This window comes from Bolinopsis microptera, chromosome 9 (genome assembly GCF_026151205.1).
Source record: "Bolinopsis microptera isolate Bmic1 chromosome 9, MBARI_Bmic_1.0, whole genome shotgun sequence".
Classification (NCBI taxonomy): Eukaryota; Metazoa; Ctenophora; class Tentaculata; order Lobata; family Bolinopsidae; genus Bolinopsis; species Bolinopsis microptera.
Window position 1 is genome coordinate 8,186,493 of NC_087080.1, and position 19,441 is coordinate 8,205,933.

Consider the following 19,441-nt stretch of genomic DNA (forward strand, 5'->3'; position numbering starts at 1 on the left):
GCAATATATATATGATAAAGCAGCAACTGTTAACAGCTGATTTTACTTGGATTTAATTACAGACAAATTTAATTTCAAAACACAGCTAATTGAAATTCATGACATACACCACGCCCGTTTATAAGTCACACGCTACAAACAGTTCATTTGGAGTTACAAAGGGCTCTTACTAATTCGCTCGCCCAAAAATTTCACGTGACTTTGGTTTTTATGGTTTTGCAGCCGTACAAAACGGTTTTACATAAACCCTAATCCCAACCCTAACCCTAACCATAACCCCGAAGCTATCCATAACCCTTACCACAACCCTAACCCTAACCCGAGCCCTAAACAATCGAATTCATGTTTTACTAGCCTGTCACGTGACCAAAACGGTTTTTTGCCCATAACTCTCCAGGGAAGCATTTTTACCCTACGTCATGGGGGGTGATTCGGAATCAGCGTCCAAAAATACACCGATCCAGATAAATTTCATACCCAAAGGGCCTTTTCACAAGAATTTTCTTAAAATTTGGGCGAGCGATTTAGTAGGAGCGGTTACAAAGAGTCACAATACCCCTTGATGCCCCCTCAAAATAGTGATGATACACAAGCTCTGTTTCTTATCACGTGACCTCCCCGTTTTAATCTGATTGGTGGGGGTGGGGGAGGTGCAGGTCTTAACTGAAACGTGGACTCAGATTCTGATTTAGAGAACCGTGCCCCTTGTCCAAAAATTACGTCCTTAATAATTACTTGAGGGGTGGATGAAGAGAAAAATACTTTTTTCTCGGATCTATACTTGAATATCTGAGCTCTCAACCAACTTCCGTGCCACAACCTCCACAGTTTGCTCCTGCTGTCTCTACAGCACAGGTAGAAAATAAGAGGGTTCATTGCAGATAGAAAGCAGGGAGACAAGCAGTCCTTCATGAAGTTTATCTTAAGGAGAGTGTATATCATCATGGGTTTCACCGCGTGCAGGGCTATGGAGGTGGTAATGAGACGAGAAAGAGAGTGTTACCCAGGTTCATGAGAACAATTGCCCAGCTGCTCTGTCTGCATTTAGCTCGTGTCTCTGTGATCACACTCCTCTTTGTTTTAAGTAGATGGTAAATTGTTAAGAGACTGGTTATCAGAGATACCAGACAGTGTGCCAGGTAGGGCACTGCCACTGCCATCTGCCAGCTCACGTTCGTTTCCCTCCATGAAATCTGCTGGAACCGGAGCCAGTACGGCTTCCCGGTAACAGGGTGGCCTGGGCCACAGAACATGATGTTTCTCACCAGGACCGCCACCAGGAAGATAACGTTGAGTGCAATGTAGAAGAGTAGAGAGCGGATCCTGAAGTTGGTGAAAGGTCTGATTATCTTGATGTAGCGGGTGATGGAGAGGAGTGATGTCAGAATGGCGGAGATGGAGATTACTGTTACGTTGAATATGCTCCAGAGTTCCTACAAAGGTTTATTTGTTATTGTAAATCTATATCGCGACATATGTATGCATAACTGTGCATGGAAATGAAGTTGAGCATAAGATACAATTTTGAGCATTTCTTTTGCCAACAATCTTATCATTTTCTCACCATTTAGTCTTTACAAAATATTGCTCTACCTTCGTGAATGTAGAATGATTCTTGATAGGTGACACTTGGCTGCTGAGCAAATTAGATATGATAACGAAGGGGAAGGTGACATTAGTCAGGAAGTCTGCCACTGCCAGCAATTTGAAGAGTATAGCAGCAGTGGTTTTCCTCTGTGTGTGGTTGTAGTATATCAGGAGAGGATTTGCTATGCTTGATACACCGGCAAATGTACCCAGTAGCACAGCAAATGCTTTGTTGAACACCTGATGAAGAGAGAGAGTTAGTGGATACGTGGGGACCCTTGGTGGGAGTTTGTGGTCTAAAATATTTGAATACTGTATAATGATTAAATGAATTAGAATCCTAGTTTCTCGTATCCTGCTTCGTAATCTAAAGATTTACGTATTGAATGAATAATTATTATAAACCTTGGCTTGGTTATGCATTAAGTATCAATTAAATTTTGACCCTGTATTAAATCTGAAAATGATGTCCAACCTCATCGTAGTGGTTGCCTGTATGGATAGGATGAAGCTGCCCGTCTGGTCCGGGAATTCGCTCCACCAGGCTACCGAATATTACCATCCTAGTAGGATTAAAATGTAGGATCTTATGGTTTCATGTTATTAGTTTAATTTTGCCTTGGCTGAGTTTCTGACCATTCATGATCCAGACAGCAATAAATTTTATTAAAAGAAATTTTTAAAAACGTACAACAAACGTGAATAATTTGTTAATACTTAATAAGTGATGTCGAAAGTGTTGAAACACGTTATTATGAGTAAACTAAAACCAGTTTGAATTCCAGGTCAGGAGGACAAGGTTCTGCCCGATGTGACACTCTACCTCGTCAAAAAGGACGATACTTCTGTTACGCTCATGTCCCTGGATCGAACCGACGATAACAGGTAATAAAATTGAGGGTAAATGTAATAAACATGTAGGTTAAGGTAACACTAACAGATGCTACAAGTGTGATTATCTCGAATAAACTGAACGTGGCTCACTGGTCATTAGTTCATCGGACATAATTATTCCGGACATTACTTTCACGCTGAAGACCTTAGCGTGAATAATTGTGTCCGATAAGGTAGTTTGTTGGCGTTGGTGCGTTCAACATGAGAGTAAGACATTGAATATTGATGATCCGTTCAAGTTAAAAGACACAAGGAAATCAAGGAGATCACCAAGGTAATAAATATTCAAATAGCGTTCCTGCGAAACCATGCAATTAACGCAACATCTTCCACAGCTTGTGATTAAGCTGTTTTTGAACACTCGAAAGTAAAGTACTAATATGGACTTCTTTTAGATAATGATATATGGACACGTTCATTTGAGTTTGAGGATATTGGTAAACAAAAATAATAGCGTTTTCGACGATAGTGGCTTAATTTTGACATCTATTAACCTAGCACGTTCAGAAGTTCTGAACATTAGCCACGTAACCCATACTCCCATATGCACTGCTCAGAAAGAAAATCTATTGTTGTTAGGCACTATAATGTTTCAAATGTCACATTTTGTGTGACTTAGTTAACTGCAGTTGTCTAATTATCATTCCTTGGTCTGAAATATAGTAGATTAGGTTAATCTAACAATTATGATACAACATTGGTTAAAGTAGAAGCAGGGAGCTAACCCTACCTCTATCTTAGAGTAAAGCTGGAGGGTGAAGTAGAAGCAGGGAGCTAACCCTACCTCTATTTCAGAGTAAAGCTGGAGGGTGAAGTAGAAGCAGGGAGCTAACCCTACCTCTATTTCATAGTAAAACTGGAGGATGAAGAAGAAGCAGGGAGCTAACCCTACCTCTATTTCATAGTAAAACTGGAGGATGAAGAAGAAGCAGGGAGCTAACCCTACCTCTATTTCAGAGTAAAACTGGAGGGTGAAGTAGAAGCAGGGAGCTAACCCTACCTCTATTTCAGAGTAAAGCTGGAGGATAAAGTAGAAGCAGGGACCTAACCCTACCTCTATTTCAGAGTAAAGCTGGAGGGTGAAGTAGAAGCAGGGAGTTACTCAGTTCTGACCCACACAACAAGTTGTAACTTTGTGAACGAGTCCGATCTGCCCATCACTCCCGTCCCGGTGAAAAGTGAACAGAAGCTGAGTCCTACTGCTGCGTGAGTTTAATGAGTACGCCTATAATATAATTTCTTAGAACATTACAAAATATTAAGCACAGCTGTTTACTATTTTTTAATTGAAACTCCTTTAAATCAATCAATTACATACAAATTACACAATGGAATAGGCTACAAAATATACCTTGAGAGACTACGGTGTACAAATTATCGTTTTATAATCTACTAGTGTAACCCGGCCTTCGGCCGTGATTTCACTGCCGCAGTTAAAAAGGGTAGGACTATTTACCCGCTGAGTCAAAACCTGCATCAGGTGACCAATTCTATTCGGAGACCGGAGTACCCTCACTTATCCAACAGTATTTAACATCATTGCATAATCAGTTCTTTCTCGTGGATAATTGAGTCATTATTAGGCACCACATTCAATGATCATAAGGTCCGTACACCGACTATTACACCGCTTTCCATTTTTATTTAAATCTTTAAAAAATTAACCCTTATTAACTCCGGCCTCCGCACCACACCCGCCTATTATATTTGAAAACATGCATTAAATTGTCGTATGAAAGGATGAACTCTCTCTACAGTCCAAACAGACCGCAATGAGCGCTTCCTCCCCTAATAAGCTTATAGTATATATTACATGACAATTGACAGTGTAATTATGAAATATATGATATATGTACCAACGCTACATAATATGCAGTAATGGGAGAGAGAGCGAGGAGGGAGAAAATGTGAGCCATTTTATTTAACATTTGTGGTACAAGGGGTTTTCCAAACACAAGGGGTTTTCCAAACTCCAGGGGCTCGTGAAGTGTCTTACACAACCTCTCCGAGCCCAAGATCCGTAGTGCGTGGTGAAGAGCCACACCCTTCTCGAGGTGCCACTGTTAAGCTTAGTAGCCTGTTCTGGGTGATTCCAGTTAAAACAGGTGAACGGTAACAGAACACTGCGGCTCTAGACCAGTACAGGTCGAAAAATATAACCGGGACATCTGTCTCGTTAGGACTGCATGCAGTTCATCGGGTGCGAAGGGCCAGCATCCCTTCCACCTCAAATAACAACGCTACTGAAACAACACACACATCAAATGGACGGAGTGCTACTTCCAATTCAAGGACGGATGGTTCCAGCATGACGGAGGCTGGGCAAAGCCTACGGGACCCCAGTCGCCTGATGAGAAGAGGGGTTACTCGTCATCTGACCAGATTTATTAGTCAACAGATCATCCATGTTGACCCTGCTTCCAACAAATCCAATCCAGTAAATTATTGCAAACAGTTTTTACGTTTTGGAACATGGAACGTTCTATCTCTTGTCAGCTCATCTACACAGCTCTACCAACTTAGTCAAAACATTGATCAGTACAGATTGGATCTTTTGGGGATCACCGAGACTCACATGCCTGGATCTGGCACCACTCTACTGGACAATGGCAGTCTACTCATCCATTCCGGTAGAGTCGACGGGATCAAGAGACAGGGAGTCGGTCTCAGTCTTTCAAAACGAATCAGAAACTCCCTGATATCGTTCACTCCCACATCGGAGCGGGTTTTAACTGCTAGGCTGCATAGTAAGCAAATCAACATCTCTGTTGTTGTGGCCTATGCTCCAACTGAGGGTGCAGAGGAGAGTGAGAAAGATAAGTTTTATAGGACACTCACAGATACATTTGATGGGCTACCTCGTCACGATATCAAGTTACTGCTCGGCGATTTTAATGCAAAAGTAACATCAGGCAGATATGGAAGTGAAGCGGTCATCGGTGGGGAATCACTCCATAGCTCATCAAATGACAACGGGACAAGACTTGTGGATTTCTGTGCGACGAACCAGCTTGTCATCGGGGGAACTCTCTTCGAGCACAAGAAAATTCACAAGGGAACATGGCGGTCCCCCAACGGGATCACCGTCAATCAGATAGATCATATCTGCATTGGAAAGCGGTTTCGTCAGTCACTTTTTGATGTTAGGGTATGTCGCGGGGCAGACATCGGCTCCGATCATTATCTGGTTCTAGGACTGCTGAAAATCAAACTTCAGTCAGTGACAAAGATCAACGCCAACAGGCCCAATGTGCCTGCCATTGAGCGCCTGAGGGATAGTACTACGGTTACAGAGTACAATGTGGCTCTTCAAAACCGATTTGCAAGTCTGGATAGTGAGGTCAACCTCGAGGATATGTGGCGTAATCTCAGTCAGACCGTCACTGATGTCTCACTGGAGGTACTAGGCAAGAGACCCCGGAAGGCAAAGGAGCAACACCTGTCACGGAAGACCAAGGATTTATTGATTCAGCGGGCACAGTTTAAGCGCAAAGACCCAAACTCGGACGCTAACAGGTCAGAGTATTCTAAACTTAATAAGTTAGTCAAGAAAAGCAGCAAGCTAGACGACAATAACTGGGCAGTTAGAGTAGCTACTGATCTTGAGGAAGCAGCGAGCAAAGGTCAGCAGCGTGAAGTATGGGCAAAGATCAAGAAGATCTCTGGTAAGAACAAGAAGCCTCAAGCATCTTGTGTCCGGGACAAGGACGGTAGGAAGATCACGGATCCCCAACAGCAGAGGGATAGGTGGAAGGAGCACTTTACTGAACTTCTGAACCCTCCATTATCAAGTGTCGACCTTGCCGACCTTGATACAGTACCACCCCAACCCCACTTTAACTCTCTCTCTTGTTCGGATGGACCACCCACCAGAGACGAGATTAGTTACTCCCTGACAAAGCTTAAGAACAACAAAAGCCCAGGAGTGGACGGGATAACTAACGAGCAACTGAAGTATGGTGCGAGTGCTCTAGTTGATCAACTAGAGTGTCTATTCAAGAAAGTCTGGGAAGAAGAGACTGTTCCTGAAGATTGGTTAAAGGGTGTGATCATTGTTATTGGGAAGAAAGGAGACACTTCAGTCTGCGGGAACAACAGAGGGATCACCTTAAGGTCTACAGCATCTAAGCTTTTTCAGATGATTCTTCTTAAGCGGTTACATGCTGGTATGGAGTGTCTTCTCAGGGAGAATCAGTGCGGATTTAGACAGAACCGCTCATGTATTGATCAGATTTATTCTCTCCGAACTATTATTCATAACTGTCTTGAGTTTAACATTCCTCTCTACATTAATTTTGTCGATTTCAAGGCAGCGTTCGATTCTATCAGAAGGGACTTTATTTGGTGCAGTATGAGACACTATGGGCTGCCTGAAAAATATGTCAGAATATTTCAGTCATTTTTTGGGGGTACCATGAGTGCCGTGAGGGTTAATGGGGAGCTGACAGACTGGTTTGATGTTAACTCAGGCACAGGTCAGGGCGACATTCAAGCACCTCCTGTCTTTAATTTCTGCCTAAACTTTTCTGCATTTCTGGCTGAGACCAACAAGATCATCAGTCAAGGCGCAGTGCTGCAGAAAGAGACGAAGACGGTCGAGGAAAAGGTCATTTTGGACACCGATTATGCTGATGACATGGCTATTATGGACAACTCAGGGGAAGGCCTACAGGAGTCAACTGATCTATTAGTTCATTACAGCTCCTACGCTGGGCTCAGAATAAATGCAAAGAAGACCCAATGCATGGCTGTAAGCAAGTGCGCCTCCCAGCGACCTTTCATCAAGGATGATTGTATTGAGCTGTCGGTTGAGGGTGAACCCGTCGAGCAGGTTAGCAACTTTGTCTACCTGGGTGCAACTATCAGTGGGGATGGGACAATCAACAGAGACCTGGATGTCCGTATCCAGAAGGCTAATGGCGCCTTTCATCAGCTCTGGAACATTTGGAATAGCAGAACTATAAAGACTCCAACCAAGATCAGGATCTATAGGGCTGCTGTCCTCACCATCTTGTTGTACGGAGCTAATGTCTCAAACACCACCAAAAAGCAGATGAAACGCTTCGAGGTTTTCCATCAAACCTCCTTGAGAAGGATCCTTAGGATTAAATGGTTCTTTCATGTGACCAACGAAGAAGTTCTTAGGAGGGCTGGCATCAAGTCAGTCGAGACTTTCATCAGTGCTGCCAGGTTACGTTGGTATGGACATGTAGTTAGAATGCCAGACTCTAGACTACCAAGGTTTCTGTTGAACTGGAAGCCAAATTATGGAAAGAGGTCAAGGGGCAGACCCCGTAAGAACTGGAAGTCCTGCGTACTCGAAGATGCTGCTAAGTTTACAGGTGTTGAAAACATCGACAACAACACGACAGAAGCTTTGGCTACCAACCGAGTACAGTGGAGACATATGTTACGCCGCCAACGCGATGTGTGTGATGCAGGCCACTCCAACGACTAGGAGGAGACCTTACCATGTATGTATGTACAAAACCATCAATTAAACCACTTTCCACCGACCGATTTAAAAAACATTTACCATTTGTCTTCCTCATAGTTTTCTCGGTACTATACCGAAAAAAAGTCCAATAACTCTAACCATTTTCTTGATTAAGCCGCTCGGAAATTACCCTCGCACACACACACACAGACATACACAGAGACACACACTCTGAGATTATTGTTTAAGATTGAAAAGGCGAGAAAGGTTGGCTGATTGAATTACTCTAAAAACTCAAAACTTGGAGGCCAGCTTTTCACGGCTTCAATAATGAAGATTCTTCGTTTTCTTGGCTTTTATCGCGTCTAGTCAGTTAAATATAATGATTTGACTAGTGGTCCGTGATGTGGCGAATCTATTCCAATTTCCAAGTAAATTATGTCAATTGTGGAGTTAAAAGTGCCTATCAAATACGTTTGAAGTGCATCAACGACCAATGAAATCACCCTACAGTAAATTCGCTGTCACGTATTTTAATCACGTATTTAAGCCTTATTTCAGTTTATGTCCAGTTTATCAACAGTTTATTAACCTAAGATGAGAAGTACGAATGAGTCGGACTTTTCAATTTACTCGTATCGTACGTACTTTTCAATTCTATTGAAAAGTTCTCCTTCTAGAAATCGATGGAAGAGTTCTAAATCGCATGTTACGGACTAATATTGAGCGTTTTCAAAAACTTGTGTTTCTATATTCCAATCGTCGATTAACTTAAAGTTTAACTTTAAGAGAAACAAGCTGTTTAAATAAGTAAATTGTCTAGCAATTTTGTAGAATTTTTGTTTTACTTTAAAATGCTTGCCTGACCTAAGAATTGTGTGTTTAATTTATTCGCGAACGGTATATTTTCTCTAACATCGGCAAACAATTACATTTTACAACGGCCCCGATGATAATAATTCAAAAACAAAAAAATTCTATCTGAATCGTACGTCGTATGAGTCGGACTTTTCAAAGTTGCGTACAAGTACGTACTTTTCCCCCTAAACGAGTCCGTACTTCTCATCTTAGTTATTAACCTTCTGTCAAGTAGTTGACAGTTATTCTGTGTATATAAGACTTATAGTTGCCAGGGTAAAGAGGCACCCTTGCTATAAGCTATCAGATTTCCTGTGCAGACGTCAGCAATGGTTCGTCTAGCATAGTTATTTAAATAAGACACAGTGGCCCCCAAGTAATTGCTCACACGCAATAAACCTTTAATATGTCACGAAATTTGTGTCAGAATTGCACAAACATTTCAGAGATCACAGATATATGGATCGAACTTTCAACTTATGGATCAAACTATATAGATTTCTAAACAGTAAATTTAAGTCGATAACAGTGAGTGTGGCATTCCCTCCTTATTTTTCACAATTGTAGTCATGAAAAAATAACGCTTCTAGCTAGGAAGTCGAAATATTGTGTACACATTTGGTTGGACGAATGAACACTTAAAGCTTGGGGTGAACGTAATTGTACTGACAAAAAACAGAGGCGAAATTCAAATTTCAAATTCAAATTCTGTTGGATAACGATTTTGGGTATTCACCCAAGGGACACTTGTGCCAAGTTTCAGGCCGTGGGTGTGGACAGTATTTTCCAAAAGTCGAGATTCACTTTAAAAAAATTCTAAGTTTAAGTTTTACTAGTATATTAAAGGTATTAACCTCAAACTTTAACGCGAAATATCTAAAGAACGTAAAGTTAGATGCAGTTAATCCTACTTGTTGGTTTCCAGCAGTTCTATCACAGACTATATAATCGATTTTTTATCTCCCGCCTAGCTTTAACTATTTAAAAACTCTGATAGCTATATAGTCGGGTCTCAGTCAAATTATCTGACCTTGTGGTATAAGGCGATCAAATCATTGGATTCACTAAATGTAAACTCTAACTGGGAGTGTCTAAGAGATATAAGCAAATAAGCCGGAGATTAGTAAGAACTGAGAAATTTAAGTAATGGAGAGTATACGAAGTTTCTAGACGGGTCTCAGTCAATTCGAGAGTGTTCAAATTAAAAAATAGAGGTGATTCATCCGTCTCCTGAAATAGGGAGTATGATTATGCTTGGTTTTTAGCTCAATTTCGGAAATCAATGGGAAACTCGTCCAATATGTAATCCTAATTTTCCGAATGATAAAGATTTGCATCTAGAATGGTCTCGCGGTAAATTTATTGCATATTATTTTTAATTAAATTAAGAGGCTTTACAAAACTCGTTTACTATGCTAACGTATTAAATACCTGGAAAGTTACTTCTTAGTTAAATTAAAATTCAGTTAAACAGTATTACTGCACTTTAAATCATTCACGTGCGTATTTGGCCAAGGATTGAAAGGGATATGCAGTAATGTGGGTGGTTATGTAATCTTTTGTGTGAGTATAATGCAATTAATGTCTTTGACCGTTTATTTTCGGTTTCAAGCATTCAAATTGCCAAGTGACCAAAGTAATGAACACTGGAATATAAATTAATAAATGTCACCAGATGCTTCTATTATCTAAAACTTTAATGTGGTATTCGCGCTTAGCATAAATGTCTTATTGGCTGATTATTCAGCCAATGAGAGGGCGGTATAGCTTGACAACTACCGAGAGCTGTTTTATAAACTTTCCAGAAGGCTAAATTGCTCTGACACTATCAAGAATATAATCGCAATTTTCTATAAGGAACAAATACCATGAATATTATGATAGAATTTATTATTTCAAAGCCCTTGTGGTATAAGGCGATCAAATCATTGGATTCACTAAATGTAAACTCTAACTGGGAGTGTCTAAGAGATATAAGCAAATTGGCCGGAGATTAGTGAGAAATTTAAGTATTGGAGAGTATACGAAGTTTCTAGACGGGTCTCAGTCAATTCGAGAGTGCTCAAATTAAAAAATAGAGGTGATTCATCCGTCTCCTGAAATAGGGAGTATATGGGCTTTTCTTCTCTCTTGGGTTTATTATGCTTGGTTAGCTGGTTTTTAGCTTAATTTCGGAAATCAATGAGAAAATCGTCCAATATAACTGAAAAAAACGTCACCACTAAAAGATAATATATAATGTAAACCTAATTTTCCGAATGATAAAGATTTGCATCAAGAATGGTCTCGCGGTAAAATTATTGCATATTATTGGCTTTACAAAAATCGTTTACTATGCTAACGTATTAAATATCTGGAAAGTTACTTCTTTACTTAAATAGTTAAATTCAAATTCAGTTCAACAGTATTACTGCACTTTAAATCATTCACGTGTGTATTTGGCCAAGGATCGAAAGGGATATATGCAGTAAAGTAGTTACGTAATCTTTCGTGCAAGGTGTAATGCAAATAATGTCTTTGACTGTTTATTTTTCGGTTTCAAGCATTAAAATTGCCAAGTGACCAAAGTAATGAACACTGGAATATAAATGAATAAATGTCACCAGATGCTTCTATTATCTACAACTTTGATGTGGTATTATACCGCCTTCCTATTGGCTGATTATTCAGCCAATGAAAGGGGGGTATAGCTTGACAACTACCGAGAGCTGTTCTATATACTTTATAGCAGGCTAAAGTGCTCTGATACTATTAAGAATATAATCGCAATTTTCTATAAGGAACAAATACAATGAATTTTCTGATAGAATTTAAATGAATCAAACGGTAAACTTCTTAATGTAAAACCCGCTCCGTGACTTGATAGCGCTTGAACTCTGTTCTGATGTCACTTGTTCAGCACAGCTTCCATTAAATCATTTTAAACCGATAAAATGTTGAAGCTATATGAGGTATAAATTAGTAGACTGTAAAAGAGCCCTCTGATTCATGGAAGAGGAGACAATGAATCACTTTATTGGTCAGTGTCCAAAGTTGTCTTTCCAACGAGGAGTATACTTTCACTCATTTTATCTCAGTGTGACAGACATCTAATAATTCCCAAGGATTATCGGTTTCAAAACCGCGACAAAACGTTTCACCAAATGTGGGAAAAACAAAGATTCAAACTTTTACTTTCTTAGTTTCTACATTCATAACATTTTACCGGGGTAAGCACAGGGAATAGGGATTCAATCTTAAATGGTGGTCATCTTGACAATTACAGCCCCCTACGAAGAAGAATCAAGAATGGGCGGATGGAATTTAAATGAATAAACCATGGTGACTTGATAACCCTCGAACTCTAGCGTAATTTGTCCCTGACTTGAGCACAGCTTGAGGCAATACTGAGAAAATACTGAGGACTGCAAATTTGGACTACTATAAAAAGGGTGACTATCACGTCATGCAGTTTTACTACGCAGACAGCCTGAATACACTTCATTAAATTTAACTGCAAATAGATCCTTTTTAATTATCATTGTAAACTTCCAAGTGGTTCTTTCTAAAAACCCAGACTTACATGCCCTTTCAAGTTTATTTATCTGCTCGCACCTGTATATATCCTGCAATAGGAATGAACAGGACCCTATTTAAATATTATTGTAAGCTCCCAAGTGGTCCTTTCTAAAAACCTAGACTTACATGCCCTTTCAACTTTATTTATCTGCTATCACCTGTATATATCCTGCAATAGGAATCAACAGGACCTATTTAAATATTATTGTAAGCTCCCAAGTGGTCCTTTCTATAAACCTAGACTGTATCCATTTACGTGTCACGTGACGGTACAATTTTATTGGCCCCTCACTGCAGATAGTTTATCACTACAGGCGATGATCTCATTGACAAATTTGAATGTGCAGGTAGAATTGCTCTGTGCAGGAACAAGGTTACCAGGTTATGGATTGATGCCCTTCTTTTTCTTCTTCTCTTCTTATATGGACGCTTCAACTTCTTAAATGCTGTCGGTAATCGGTGGCCGGTGCTTGTTTGACCAACAAAATATGCACTTACTCTATTAATTAAATAGGTTACTCCTTCAATTATGGTTTGAGAACATTGCTGAAGACAATCGCAGGCCTAATACAAACACTAATCGTCTGCGCAATTCAATAAGGGTTCAAAAAATATTATATTAATTAGGTTATAATCTTACTATATATAAAGCGAGACGATATATATATGTTTACATATCCGTACCATTTTACTGACACCACGGTATCAACTTGACAACACGACTTTCCGCAAAAACAGTAAAAGATAAATAACTTAAACTTTTTTGACTGGTTCAACTGCTTTAAATTTAATGGCCTTCAAATCAGCATGAAAATATTAATAATTTTACCGTAGTGATTATCCCTAAAAGGACCACCACGCCAGCCACTACATACACCACTATTGCCTGCAAATATCCGCATTAATACGAGATTATCGATCACGTTTAAAATATGATTTACCATAGAACTACAGAAGTACAAAGTAAGTGGTGTTTGATCGTCCTGACAGGTGTAGTGCAGTTCTTCCTTGTAAGGGAGAGATGAGATGGAGGGATCGGGCAACTTGGCTTTCTCCGAACTTTTATTGATAGGACACGTTTCTGAAGAATCAGCAGTTTAGTTAATAAAGGGACTCATATAAAGGGATGATACAAGGTTTACAAGTTTACAAGGTTTACAAAAGATAGATCTATATATTAAAGTGAAATAATGTCAGATCAGCGTTGCTAAAAATGCAGAGTCCGAAATCCAAGTAGAAAAAGCCGTTACCAATACGGGTAAACCGCCCCTAAAATGTCACCTGTTTTTTGGGCCCAGATTGCCGAGTTAGGGCTAAATTTACAGGGTTCTGAAGTGTCTAGGAATAATATTTAAACCTTTTTCTAGCCTGCCAGGAAGATTTGGAAATTTGAAAATAAAATCAGGTACAATTTTTTTGACGTTGAAATGGGGTCACTTTTAAAACACCTCCCCTAAAATGTCAACTCTATATGTGTGATAATTACAAAATGTACAGGAGGCCTGATTTATATTTTGTCACTAGTACTATTTGTTTTGTCTTATTAAAACATTAAGCTACTTGAAAACATTCACTCACTAAAGGAAGTGCCTCAAAACCGTAATTACCCCCTAAAATGTCACATGCACCACCCCTAAAATGTCAGCTAAAACAGGTTGTGTAGCACTCAGAATGTTGCTCAATTATTAATTTTAACCACTTCTGGGACAAATATAACCTATTTCTGAGAGGTGTTGACCAGAATTTCTCTCTCTGTTGAAAAAAAATGGTGGAATTTAGTCAATTTACTTTTTGTGACTTTTTGGGGACTTTTTTTTGAATACCCAGAACTTACGGCAAAACAGTAACTCAGTCAACAAAATTTACACCTGTAGTTAGATTATCTAGTTATAAACTAACAATTGACACAAAGGAAATGGATTCAATGTGATTTTAACCTAGTGCAAATTGCATGTTTTAATTGCATTTTTTGGGATTTTTAACATCATCCTGCATTTTGGCAATTTTAGTGACCTGTAGTTAACTAAGCCAACCCAGTAATCGATCTGACCTTCTCTATAGACTAGATTTGACTGCTTTTAGCAAAATTGGATGTCAAAAACTACTAGTTTATGGTAAACCTATGATATGCCCCCTAAAATGTCATTTTTTTCTCCCCTAAAATGTCAAATTTGTTGTTTGTTCGCATGGTGTGCGATAATAGCTCTTGTTTTGGCACTTGTTAATTATTAACATCAACTATTAACGATATGTGTAGTAGGGATAAGGAGAAGAAGAAATTCATTAAAAGATCAAAGGCATAGCAGAATTAGCAGGCATCTAGAATTAGCAGAAACCGCGCGTATATACATATAAATATTACAGACCTTACTAGGACCTGGTGGCGTGAGTGGTAGGCACGTTCGCTCATTGGCAGCAGATTGCATGTTCGATACCCGTCGGAGGTAATTATTCTCCCACATTTTTTTGGCATTTATGAAGAACTTTATTTTAAATTGAACTTTTATTGACTTATTGGCATTTTCTAGGCCAGATTGAGATAAATTTGGCTGGAAGGAGCTGTTCTTGTATGTAGCAATGCATTGCATCTTAGGAAAAGCCTGAGTAATTTGATCAGGTTAAAATGACATTTTAGGGGGGATAATTAGACATTTTAGGGGATGTTTATTGCGATTAATAATATAAAACTAATTCCTTGAGCTGCCAAAGCTTTCCAATATTACCATTAGATGCTAAATATGATGTTTAATAGGCTGGTACCTCCATTTTATGGTGCTTGTAGTCTCAAAGCCAGAATCTGATAAAATGACATTTTAGGGGGCGGCCAGGTGACATTTTAGGGGAGGGTAGTAATATTGAGTAATGTATAACTTTCCATATCTCCAGTCATATGTACAAAGTTGCTAAAATATGTAAATATCACTATCCTAGACCAAAACCGAGTTAATATTAATGAATCCCAGAGTTATAAAATTGTGCGCTTTTTTTCAAAAGTAAAAAATTCGTACAAAGTGAAAAAAATGCCCTTATGGCATCATTTAGATTCAATTTCAGGATGTGGCAGGGTCCGAATGATATTTTTTTATGTTTAGGAGTTACAAATGATTAGGTAAGATACTTTTTAAGAAGCTGGGATCCAATCAATCAAGAGTGGCATTTTAGGGGTGGCTGACATTTTAGGGGCGGTTTACCCGTATGTCATGTTGTCAAGCTCTAAAGGCGAGAGCAAATCGATCAAGTTAGTAGCTAACAAAAAGAACGAAAAGCACGCAAACCCTTAAATATATATATCGTCTCGCTTTATATATAGTAAGATACATTAATACGCTAAGGTTGTATTAATACGCTTGAGTTATTTCTACACGATAGCTATGTTTCAAAAGCGGTTACCAGAGGGGAAATGGCTTACGTAATGTGAGAACTGAAGATCAAACCCGGGCTTTTGTTTATCAAAAAAATCTGGAGCTACTAGATTGAGCTATGGATTTTGTACGTGGCAAACAACTGGAGTATGACATTTAAATACTACCTTACTCGGTGGCCGACCTTTCAAGTTTTTTTTTCAGAGGCAACAAATTTTCAACCGAAATTTCTGTTTTTGTTACTTGTTAAAGAAGTTATTTCAATTACGGTTATTGATATTACTCAGAAATAGAAAAAAAAAGACGTCTATTTAAAGGAAAATAAATCTAAGCAATAATAAGTCAAATCTTCATTATCGCTAATGTCCCCGCCATTATCATTATTGATATTCCCATGAGCTGCTGACCGTCACATTCGAAGTTGTATTGTTGTCTTAACAAGACTTTCATTTTGTCTGCTAATGGGGCTACTGCTCTGAAGGTCAGCCGGAGCTTAATTTCCTGCCCACCGCTTGGTATTGGGGAACGTTTTGGCTTTGCATCTGCCATCTTCAACTGCTCCAGTAATCAATCCACCGTGGACCATGAAATAGTGGCACAGTTTACTCACTTCTAGCGGGATGTGGCCACAAATTACTTTAACGGGAAAAACTCCCTCTTTCTTTAGTCTACACACTACACACGAGAAGCGATCAATCTTTAGAGACATTATTATTATTATATATATTATATATTATTATTATTTTCGTTTTCTTCTATAACATATAAATTGTTTTCTTCTCTACGATTCACTGATTCATGGGCAAGAGAAGTGAGAATCACGGTCCACCCTGAAATCTGATTTCTGTAACCAAATTGTGATTTTTATAACGAAATTATGGTAGCAACCGCCAATAAAGTTACAGCCCTCCATCCACTGCTTCAAAAGTCTTCTCTAGCACATATGAGACTTCAGGTAAAATATGATGATCACCACCCCCTTGGAACCACATAATCTGAGTCGGCGGGTTTTTCTATGACTGGTAAAATTTTTGACCGGGAAAAATATGGCGGAATCTTCCAAAACCCACCACTTTATCCCGGTTATAATATTCCCGAGTAAGGTATATGAAACTATGCTTGGTGTAGCTCGTTGGGATAGTATAGGAATTCTGGTTCCTATAGTTGGGAATGAGATAGTTGTCTGTTCACAGATCGCCCTCTAAACTTACAAGGAAATGTTTCCTGTAGATCCTTGGTATATAAGCAACATTTGACAGAGCATAGTGTGGAGTGATCAGCTATGTGCCCATCCTTGCTGTTATACGGCAGTGTTAAACAAGGAACTGAAACAGAGGGGTTCTGTTCAGACCCTTTACACTTTGTTTCTGTCTAGTTCTAATGTACTGTCACAATAGTGACTTTAATATAGTTATATAATGATATCGTTACTATTTAGACTATTTAGAACCCAGCTTCTCGCACACGCTGCCTGCCCCATCATCTCTTTGATGAGAAGCCGTTCTGAGCACGTGAGGGAACCTGCCTGTCAAAAGTTAGAGCGAAATTAATTCACAAATCTGTACGTCCCGCTTTTGATCCTTGTCTCCACGACAATTCAAATGTGCCAACTAACAAGGTCGTGCTTTTATATGATACAAATATACTTTAAAGATAAATTGATACAGTTTTATTTTGACCTGACTAATATTACAAATGTTTTTGGAAATAGAATGCAGAGAAACTAATATTAATTCCTTGAAATCGGGATTATAATTCGGAATTCGGATGATAGTTATACTGAAATCATGAACTTCATCACTACGGTAGAGCGGTATAATAGCGCCTTACAACTATATAAGGGACTGCGGAGCGAGAGCACACAGGATAGTAAGTTTTATCAGTGACGAAACCTTCAACACTCATTAACGCTCATTAACGCTCATTAACGCTCATTAACACTCATTAACACTCGTTCCCCTTGCAACAACAACATGACGAACCTAGCAAGCTAGGAACGAGGGGCCGATCTCTTTTTCTTTTGCGGTGCGGCCACGGTCCTTTCGGTACAGATTTCCCTGCAGTATAGTCGGGACGCAACCCCAGGCATGTAGGTACACTCGTTTTATTTTCGCAGATCTAATGCTACCCTTGCAGGAACGTGCTAATGAACATATTCCACTGTCTCGATCTGAACGGTGATATGCTACTGAGCAGGAGCGAGTTTGAGCTGTTCCATCTTACCTCCTCTGGAGAGCCGCTCAGTGACTCCATGTGGGATGTAATTAGAGGTTTGATTTTCACATATTTATGATTTAGATGATTTAGAGAATTTAGAAGTCTTGATGAAGTTGCTTTATTTTAATCAAATGCGTCAAGTGATCACGTATGGTATAAGTGCTAGAAATAAATTATAGCACCATTTCTGGTGCATAAAGCACCAACAGCCACTGCTTTTTCAAAAAGCTTACTGGGCTCTCAACCCAATAAAAACTCACCCACAATTTGTAACAAAAATCTCTCTTAGAAAACTTTGAGCTGAAAGAGGAGTGTGTGACGTTGGAGAGCTTCATGAAACTCCATGAAATGGCGCTAGAGGACGAGGAGGGAGGGGAGGAGGAAATCAGGGAGACTCTCACCAGTATGGGGTACAACGAGGCACTTCAACTTGTCAGGGTAAGTGCGGGGATGGGGGGGGGGGGGGGGTAACTGCGGGAATATATAGGGAAGCTTCCATCATGAATGCTACGGAACAATTATAAACCAGGCTAGTTTCTGGACTACCAGCAGCGAGTTATAGCGCGCCGGCACGTACAGGGATTACATTTCAGCTTATTCCTCGCGCCGCTTAGAGCTTGCTTAGCACGAGGAATTGTTATGGAAATAACCCTGATGTACATAGCAGGGAGTATTTTAATATTTATATACAGGTGGGAGGGGCCGGGGGGGGGGGGGGGGGGGCAAAAGCCAGTACAGTAAAACCCGCGGAGTTTGGGGGAAAGGATACATCCGCGGTAAATCGGGGCTCGGGGTTTTACTGTAACCATACGTTGGCCTTTATAGCTCAGTCACTGCAGAGTGCCCGATTGAAATAATTTTTTGGTATGACTTACTATCACCACTCATTCGAGGAATACACGATTTGAAAATGTATTTGTTATACAGGAATAATTTAAACAATTATAAAGTTTAAAATTAAAAATATAGTACTACCATCTGAAGTAGAATACTAACATGGTTGATGAGAGAGCTTCAAACATGGCGATGGAGGGAAAAGTAATACCTGTTATATCGCGATGGTATACATCAAATCAAAGAATATTCGTGTTAATTATTTTCGAATGAAGGTTCATTTTTGCATTCATTTGATAGATTAAATGATCGCATCTAGCCAAATTGTATTGAATTTGCATTTGGCCTGAAAAATTGAGAGTTGTAGCATCTCAGATGACCAAGATATGAAGCATAACGAGTTTGTTCATTCTTTCATTACGTGTGATCAGGTGATTGGGTTGAAACTAGATCTGCATTATGGGAATCGTGCAGAGAGCCCAATTACGGTGTGGTATCACATGATTAATGATTAGGTAATCATTTATTACCCTATCGATTTTGCTAACGAGATAAAGTTAAACAAATTGCTTGATAACTGCGTCATTTTAAATCCGTGTCGCACCATCTTTTCAGATATTATTCCGGATTCAATGACCTATATGCTATACTTATAGTAAGTTACAAGTCTCAAATATGAAACACGGAGGTGGTA

At 39.4% G+C, this 19,441-nt stretch overlaps 2 protein-coding genes across 2 annotated transcripts in view; both read left to right on the forward strand.

The window, feature by feature from the left end:
• The window catches only part of LOC134820849 (vasculin-like protein 1), a 632,099-nt gene that overhangs the window by 111,620 nt on the left and 501,038 nt on the right, over nt 1–19,441 (forward strand). The gene's annotated exons all lie outside the window — the stretch shown is intronic.
• The window catches only part of LOC134820639 (EF-hand calcium-binding domain-containing protein 7-like), a 37,525-nt gene that overhangs the window by 4,992 nt on the left and 13,092 nt on the right, over nt 1–19,441 (forward strand). Inside the window, exons 8-11 of the mRNA XM_063831142.1 lie at nt 2,373–2,472; nt 3,547–3,687; nt 17,833–17,966; nt 18,203–18,351. Coding sequence (XP_063687212.1) covers nt 2,373–2,472; nt 3,547–3,687; nt 17,833–17,966; nt 18,203–18,351 — 524 coding nt within the window. The remainder of the gene's footprint in view (nt 1–2,372; nt 2,473–3,546; nt 3,688–17,832; nt 17,967–18,202; nt 18,352–19,441) is intronic.